At 40.6% G+C, this 9205-nt stretch overlaps 1 protein-coding gene across 1 annotated transcript; it reads left to right on the forward strand.

Annotated features, from left to right (window-relative positions):
* Positions 1–4843: 4843 nt before the first annotated feature.
* On the forward strand, positions 4844–9196 carry LOC103356657 (ankyrin repeat and BTB/POZ domain-containing protein BTBD11-A-like). The gene has a single exon (XM_008280886.1). The coding sequence runs from the start codon at positions 5016–5018 to the stop codon at positions 5916–5918; it is 903 nt and encodes a 300-aa protein (XP_008279108.1). The 5' UTR covers positions 4844–5015; the 3' UTR covers positions 5919–9196.
* The last annotated feature ends 9 nt before the right edge of the window (positions 9197–9205 follow it).

The following is a 9205-nucleotide window of genomic DNA, read 5'->3' on the forward strand; positions in this document are numbered from 1 at the left end:
GGCTCATTTGGGGATTTAGAAAACAAACAAACAAACAAAAAAACATAATAATTAAGGTCTCTGTCAGCCGGAAGAGCATACCAGCTTAGCTGTCATAAAAGTACCCGGATTATCACATGAAGTCTGGCATGAGCAGACGTTCAAGTGCGTAGATTTCGGGGAATGCAGGGGATTCATCCTCCTTAGTAGGTACAGCACGTGGATTTTCCCCCCTCATATAAAATCATTAAATACGCAAATAACTTTTATTTTGATAAGATAACTTTTACTCATAGCCCCTTCTTTTTCTGTGTTATAAATATGCAGAAAGTTCCAGAGACTTATTATGTTAATTCAAATATTATGAGAGGGTGCCACATGCACATTTAAAAAAGGCTTACTACCCCAAAGAGAGAACACACAAAAAAGGACAGAATCCAAATATGCTGACTCAGAGGAGATAATACTAAATGAGAAAAGTTGATGTGCAGGAGAATCAGCCTCACTGCATTATTTCTCCTTATAATTTTCAATTATTATCTGGTGTCTCAATTTTACACCAATTTATGCTCCCACAGATTCATGACTCATGCATATATGTAATTTCCAGGGAGGACACATGGGCTTAGTCCCTCTCCATATTTAGAACACGTGCATTTTTTCCCCCCACACACAGGAAGCTGAAGACTTTTGTTTTGAAATGACCCCATTAATGACGTAACAATGCTCTTATTTATACGCTGTTTCACTCAGAATAACATGAATATAATATTTGATTATATTTGATTTGTCAACCAGTGCTTGAATATTGTTAGTCTTTGACATAAAAAGGGGCATTTCCACTATAAATAAATGCAAAATAGGCACAAATTAGTGCATAAAAAGTCATCAGAATGAGGGAAATTAAGCATTCAAATGAACTCTAAGCCCACGTGTATGAAGACTGTATGTGTAGCCCCGTGCACATGAACCCAAACTGTGATGTGTGCCTCATTGTACAGCATCACACATGAATTAAGACATTTACACCATAGATTGATGCTGTAAAGTCACACATTTGGTGAAGGAAAAATCCCCAGAATGCAGGAAATTAGGTGTTTCCTCAATGTTTAAATGAAATCTCCGCTCATGCAGTGTGTGTGTGTGTGTGTGTGTGTGTGTGTGTGAAGATTTGTAGTAGCACAGTCACACTTGATATTAAATCACTTTTTCTTACCGTAGACTACCATTTGCTCTCAAATGTACCCAGCTTGCTGATAGAAATCAATTGACTTCAGAAGAGTATTTGAGAGTTGCTGTTTAAATCACAACTCAGATCTTTTCTATTTGCTTCTGTCCTCTATTATATTACATTTGGGGCTATTCATACATATCTTGTACTACACTTGCCTGTCTCTCATGTCTTTAAGTGGACTCACAGTGCCTTTTATTCTGAAAGGGGCCACACAAATAAACTTGCCAAAAGTCAAGATATATTATATGTCCTAATAATCATCTGTATGTAGTGTGTGCATGTCTAATTATTATTATTATTATTATTATTATTATTATTATTATTATTATTATTATTATTATTATTATTATACCTGGTTGTAATAATACGTAGCTGTAGTAGTTTGTGTCTTATTTTCTGTAAACATTGTGTTGTTTGATATTTAAAAGAAAAAAAAATGCGTCACAGCACTCTTATATAAAACGGCCTGTAATTATGCAAGACATGAAATGCGGCTTTGGCCGGTTGAAGTAGTACCTTGTTCCTGCCACTGAGGGGCAGTATAACACCATGCCACAAATACCCCGTTCTATTTGCCAGATAATTTAATGCATTTATTTGTACATGATAATAAGAAGTTCACACAGGATGCTTCCTTTTCTTTATTAAGCAATATTCCAGTATGATCACATGTCTGTACACATTTATGTAGTTCGTTAGCCAGGAAAAGTCTATTTGAGATTAAGGATTTTATAAAAGTGTCCTGATCAAGACAGGCAGCAGCACATGTATGTATATAAGAATTTGAATAAATATCATACAACACACTCTACTGATTTTATTACTATAAAAATGATTATTATTATAGAGTCCAAATGTAGAAAAATCTAATGTATTTATTTATCTTTTTATTCACAGTTAAACACTCTTGAGACTAAAGTCCGATATGTTAAAGCGAGTCAGAGAAGGTGTTCTTAGAGTGTCCAGACATAAAACAGTATGAAGCAACATAGTGTCACACGAAGCACGAAGAACAACCTACAAACCGATTAACAAGCGCGTCAGTGCAGCATGACTAAGGAAGCATGTTTGTATGATACTCATTCTGCTGGCAAAAATACTAACAATCTATCATCTTGCTGGGAAAATCATGATAATTTTTCTGTTACCAGGCAACCAAGGCTTAATAAGTGAGGACAAGCTCTGGAGCACCACGGTGCATGGGAGAGACGCAGCTGACAGCTGCCCACCTCCACCACTCTCACCTGAGTTAGTCAGCAAGATCTGCTGCATTGCATCAAGAGCTCGTGGCAGACTGCTGGAGAAGAAGTCGGTTAATGTCACAGACTGGAGGACGAGGCGTGATAATGGTGGCACCTGCTGACGTAAAACTGAACAACTCTTTATGTGCTCTGTGTATGGAGCGTGCTTCATTAAAAAGGCATTATAATAACATGATCAAATACGTCTTCTTCATGGGGTTCTGAGTCGTGATTCTAATCATTATTATTATCATGGTCTTGTGCTGGTTCTGTGGAGGGTTCTGACATAAACAAAGCGAAGCCTCCACTCTAAGATGCTCATCATGCAGTGTGGTGCTGTTATTATTTTTACCATTTGTCAGCTAAACAATTACACTAAAACACTGACATGATTTGTTTTACACTCCTCTCTGCCAATCACTTCTACCAGAGTGGAGGCGTCCCTTCATTATTTTCGCCCCCTCAAAACTCCAGCGTAGTAAGTTTTTTTCTGCTCTGGCGTGGGTAATGCAGTGTCATGCTAAGAAAATATGAAAGGCCCTCTGGCAGGGCAGGCAGTGTGGACAGATGGTGGGTCCAGCTCAGGCGTACAAGGAGAAGCCCCAGCAGAATGGGTGAATCATCATTCCACCAACTGTTCCTCTCAGCATGCCTTCAGAATTCAGCTCACTCACGCTTTGTTGTCAGAAATGTTGTATTATGGGGGAGAACTCGCTCAGCAACATTATGATGAAGTGCTGCTGAACCTTGAGACGGGCCTGCAGGTCTGAGTTGTCTCTGAAACTATATCTGATCTCAAAAAAGCTTGGAGCAATGTACTCTGAGCAGTAAAATATTCATAGCGACCTGGCTTTAAAGACCACGGCGTTCTTAAAGACTTCTGCTGCAGAGCTGCATTCATTACTTACTTTAAGTTATCACGAGCGGTGGACAAACTGCCCAAAAGCAACAGCTTATCACCTATCACAGGACTCAGTGGACTTAATGTTTTTCCGTACATTTTTCCTTTAGTCATTCAGAAATGTTGCATTTTGTGTAAGTAATATTATACTGTAAAAAAAGAAAAGAAAAAAAATCTGGCTGCAAGTGTGCAATTAAAAAAATCTGTTAAAAAACAAAGGAACATTGTAACATTCAAAAACTGTAAATGTATTTGTTTTTTAAAGGTAAAAATAATGGCAGCAAGGATGCAATAAATAACCTGTTTAAAAAAACACAATGGAATATTGTAATGTTCAAAAAAAGAAAAAAAAGAAAAAAGAATAAAATAAAAATAAATAATGGCAAATATTTGTAATATTTGTAAAGTCGTGACATTCTTTGTAAAATTAAATGCAGTAAAAGTATATTTTTTTGTAAAAATGCCAATTTTTGAAGTTGATGTTATGAACGGTTTTGTCTTGTTTTTTTGTTTTTTATGTTTTAGTAAATTAATAAATTTTTCTTTTACTTTACTAAACATTATCTACAATTTAACCAAATAGGAACAATGAAAAATTAATAAATTTTAAATTCCTAATATACAATTTAAAAAAACAACAAAGACAAATATCTGTAAAACAAACATATATATATGTATACAAAAAAATATACAAAAATATATTTATAAAAATACAGATTTTTTTTGGACAATTCTGGCCTGTTTCTTTTTTCTTTATTTTTTTAAAGTTAACATACCATTAATGTTTTTTTTTTCTGAGACTCTTTTATTATCTGTAATTCAACAGTAAAACAAAATAACAGTTATTTTATTTTTACGACGTAGCTGAGATGTAAAATCATTACCATTTTTTAGTGCAAATGAAATCATTTGAACCTCAAATTGCTCAGCGAGCTGCTCTCACAGACCCTTCAATTATCCAAACAGAGCCACTGTCATTATAACATAAATGCAGCAATAAATAAAAGGAGACAAAGCAATTCAATGACCTTCAGTTACCTAGAAAAATGAATCATATGTACCAGTGGAGCTGTGTTTGGGTTCCCCGCTCACCGTTTATCCTCTTTGACAGAGGAACAATACAATCAAACACAAATAAAAGGTTGCTCTATATTTGTACATGACATTTGTCTGCATTAACATTTCCATCATGTCAGGGAGCTTCCTCCTCTCCCCTCATCCTCCTCATGACACTGCAGCTACACACTGGTTGGCACAGCAGCCTGCGCTTGTGTATCTCCCATTGTACAGTGGTGCTTCAGGTAGCTTGTGCTGGAAAGCAGCAGGTAGCTCGTCTGTGTCAGTCACAGCTGACGGCGGAGCGGATTGGCTCGTCTCAGCCCGCGGCTCTCCAGGCTCCTCCTCTCCATCAGAGTCCTGCCTGCGCTGCGCTTGTTGCAGTGAGGGTTTGTGCGCTCTCGCTTTACGCGTATGAAGTTGTGGAAAGGAGGAGATCGAAGACATCCAGCCACTTAGACAAGGAGAAAAGTGGATGCTCACTTCTGTCGTCTCACTCTTGACGCTGGGAAATACAAATCATCGGGTGGAGGAAAGGCTTCAGGAACGAGTTTGTGGCTTTTAACTGAGAGACCAAGCATACCCAACAGTATGCGGTGCAGTTATGGCAGGCAAGGGTAAGACAGTCGTGAGGACGCTGGAGGATTTAACGCTTGATTCTGGTTATGGTGGAGCCGCGGACTCGGTCAGGTCGTCCAGCGTGTCGCTGTGCTGCTCCGACACGCATCAGTCCTTCTCGCATGGGGGCAACTGCTGGCATCTGACCGAATCCATGCACAGCAGACACAACAGTTTGGACACAGTCAACACCGTCCTGGCGGAGGACACGGAGATACTGGAGTGCTCGGGTCAGTGCGCCAAGCTGCCCGAGCTGGAGGACGTGCCATGGAGCCTGGGCGAGGTGGAGGGCGCACTGAGGAAGGACGAGGAGCTGATGGTGGGCGATCCTCCGCCGGAGGTCCTGGCGCGACTGTCTGCTCTCATCAGCCGCGTTCTGGTGAGGGTGGCCCGGGAGGCGCAGCGGCTCAGCCTGCGCTACGCCAAGTGCACCAAGCACGAGATCCAAAGCGCCATCAAGGTGGTGCTCTCATGGACCATCTCCGTCAACTGCATCACGGCGGCTCTGAGCGCCCTGTCCCTCTACAACATGAGCACCGGGGACAAGTTCAGCCGAGGCAAGTCTGCGCGCTGCGGGCTGGTGTTCTCCGTGGGGAAATTCTTCAGGTGGATGGTGGATAGTCGGGTGGCGCTCCGGATCCACGAGCACGCTGCCATCTACCTGACCGCCTGCATGGAGAGTCTGTTCAGAGAGGTGTTCAGCCGCGTCCTGCGCAGCGCGCTGGTGGAGAGGGACAACGGGATCCCCAAGTTTACGCTGGAGTCACTGGAGCAAGCCATCAGCAACGACTCGGAGATCTGGGGTCTGCTGCAGCCCTACCAGCACCTCATCTGTGGCAAGAATTCCAGTGGTAAGAAAAGAGTGTGCCAGTCAGTGGTGATTTATTAATAAGTCTGGACACTCTTTAGTCACCATATGGTCTGGTGCTGCAGGCTTATGTGTGTTCACCGCAAAATCCAACATATGAGTCAAATCATCAGTCAGATCCCCCCTGAAACAAGCAAAGTGTTTCCCGTGGATGTTCACATGTCTCAGGAAATGTCTAGAAACAAGTGGCTGTGTCTTTGAACAAGGCAGAAGGGTTGAATCAACTGGAGGCTTCATCCAGGAAAACACAATATTTCTTTTTCAAAAATCAAACCACATTCATTTCAATTTGTCTTGTGGACAACAAAGCTGCATATTGGATTAAAGCAATATTTCTGCAGCACACAGTGGCAGTCTGCTCGGCGTAGGCTTTTTGGGAAAGTAATACGACTATAAACTGTATAATTAAGCAGGGGAATTACCACCGCTGATATTGCTGTGTAATTCCACCCCCAAACAAAAGGACTTGACAGTTTGTTGAATATTTATTACCTTCAGCTTAGACCTCCAGGCCCACTTCTGAAACAGGAACTGAGCACTGTATCTTGGCTATCAAAGCCCCGCAGCGACAAGTCAGAATTGGTATTTATGGTTGAAAAACATCAAACAAGCTCTAACTTCTGTTTCTTTGAAGCTATTGTGTTCTTAACTGTCATTAGAAGGAAGAATGTTAACGTAAATGATTTTTTTTTGTTGACATAGTGGTGCATTTGTGCATCACGACGTGCGTGCCATGATTTTTGCAGAAACAGGTTTTTGTGTTTATTTCGTGTACTGGCCTTGTTGATAATGCTACTGTCTCACTCCAGAAGGTGTAAGCTGTCAGTGTGGGCTGGCCCTCTTATCCACGGCCCTGAATGAGTTGGCTGAAACTATAAAGCAGAAGGGACTTGAAATGCTATTCTGCAACTGAGAGCCAAACTGGGCCAAGCAATGTTGACCAAAAGAAAAATCATATTGCAACTCTTTGGCGAGCTGGTGCAGCGTGACTGCTCTCGTAGCTTTACTGAGGTGAAAGGACGAGGTGCTGGGGTGAGTTCAAAGGAGAGCGTTTGCAAATGGGAAGCCTTTCTTGTGGGTGATTCATCCATGATAGCACCAGAGAGAAAAAAATTGATCCTGAAATAGCACCTGGTGACGTGAAGCCACCTCAAATGTAATGTCATGGATGCAGGTTGTTTCCTGTGATTCACACCTCTGGTCTTGGTGATATCCAACAATAACACCTAATACATCAGTCACAGTCAGTTGTTTGATGAAAAAAAAAAACGATAACTCTACTTTGAGGAGACATTTTTCTGCACAAAATGTGAATTTCTATGAATCACAGGAAAGATCAGATGGAACTTTATCGACCACTTTGGTCGGGTACCTCAGGGAAACAGTTTAACTGAGCAACTCTAGGTTTTGGATGTTGGGTGATGCTTCCCATTTTTTAAATTTTTAAGTAGACAAAACAAATAATTGAGGAAAAAAAAGGTTGATATATGGACCAATGTAGTCTGAGCAGTTAAATATATATAAGGATCTGCGATTAAAGCTCATGGTACTTCTCAAGAATTCATTTCTAACTTTAAATTACCACTAGTGGTGGACGACTTGTCTAAAAACAACCGTTTATCACTGCAGGACTCAGTGAATTCCACATTTTTGCCATTCAGAAAAGCTACATTTTTCAATCAATCCTTCACAAATGTAATATTTCTTTTGCAGGTTATTATAATATGGCATGAATTGGAGAAAATTACTTAGAATATTGTGGTGAAAATGAAATTTTTTTCACTTCAAATTGCACAGCAGGCTGCTTTATAGACTGCCGGTGGACAATTTTAACATTTTTTTCATAGATCCAACTGTTAATCAAGGAAGTAACTAGTAGATGAATCATTAATGAAAATAATGTTCCGGTGCAGCGAACATAATCAGAGTAAAAGTTAAGTAATTGTCTACATTGTTGATTCATTTTTCTGTTCTTCTGTTGAATATCGATCCACTTTTTTATCATAAAGTGTTAAAGAAATTGTAAAATACATCTAATCATAGTTCCCCAGAGCCTGAGCTGAGGCCAACTTTAGTTTGTCTGTCCAATCCCAAAAGATATTCAATCTGCAATGATATAAAACAGCAAATCCTGAGGTTAGACTGGCTCCACTTTCTGCCTATCAGACAACAGAGTTAGCTAAATATACCCCTCCCTCCCTCCCTCCCTCACTCCTCCTCGTTCATGTCTTTATTTTACGCTGAGATTCGACCCGCTGCTGTACACGACCGCTTTGTCTTGAAATGGTACTTCTCTGTGGATGGGATGCCGAGCCAAGCATGCATCCCCCTCCGCTCCTCCTCCTCCTCCTCCTCCTCCTCCTCCTGCGTGGAGCACATCATTTCCTGATGGTGCAGAGGAGGCTACAATGTGCACTCACACAAACCAGCATGATGTCATTCTGTGACAGCGAGGCAAAAACGTGACGACTGAAAATGTGCCGTTTTGTTTCTGACCCCGCCGTCTTCATCAAACGTTGTCAAGATGCTGTGCTGTTTTACGACGGTACTTAAAATAGGATCATATCAGACTGAATTGCCAGATGTGCAGCCAAATAATTAAGCATCCTTAATCACACATTAACAGTCATTGAAGTGTCTGTGATTTGTTCTAGTATTTTTTTTCTTCTTTTGTGTGTGTGTGTGTGTGTGTGTGGCTTTGGTAATAGGAATGATATTTAGGGTGAGAAACGCAGCCTCCTGTCTAAAATTTCGCCTGAGGAACAAAAGCAATACAGCACATAATGACTAAATCCACATTGCTCTGCACTCCCACTGACCATACGTGACAGCCTCTTTGCTCTGACTAATGAGCAGAGCAAAACTGAAGCTTTTCTTCACCGCCTTTGTTTCCAGAGGTACATGCTGCTGTCCGACCTGAGCGTTCAGAACAGAAATTCTAACGTTTACTATTACAGGGGGGAACAGAAAGACAGTGTGAGTGAAAGGATTGGAAAGGAAAAGCATTTTCAAAGGCTTAAGCTGCTGAAAATCTCTCCATTTGATTGGCTTATGTTCTTTACTAATATCAATACCAACACTTCTTCTGAAACTGGTCACACCTTTATACAGTTAACTGCTGGGGGTGGAGGACTAGTTGGAAATTATAAGTGAAAATGAAAACAATAAATTACATTTACATCAACTTTTCCGTTTGTCATTGCCTCGATGAATAATTTCAATAAGGATTTTTGATTACTGCCCTCCAAAACCCCTCAAATTATTATGGAAATGAATAAAATGAGTCTTTTCTGATCACACCAGCAGTG

Source organism: Stegastes partitus, unplaced genomic scaffold (assembly GCF_000690725.1).
Source record: "Stegastes partitus isolate 25-593 unplaced genomic scaffold, Stegastes_partitus-1.0.2 Scaffold212, whole genome shotgun sequence".
Lineage (NCBI taxonomy): Eukaryota > Metazoa > Chordata > Actinopteri > Pomacentridae > Stegastes > Stegastes partitus.

Bases quoted from the DNA above. Each gene is read 5' to 3' on its own strand.
- LOC103356657 (XM_008280886.1), top strand. From the start codon at position 5,016: ATGGCAGGCAAGGGTAAGACAGTCGTGAGGACGCTGGAGGATTTAACG.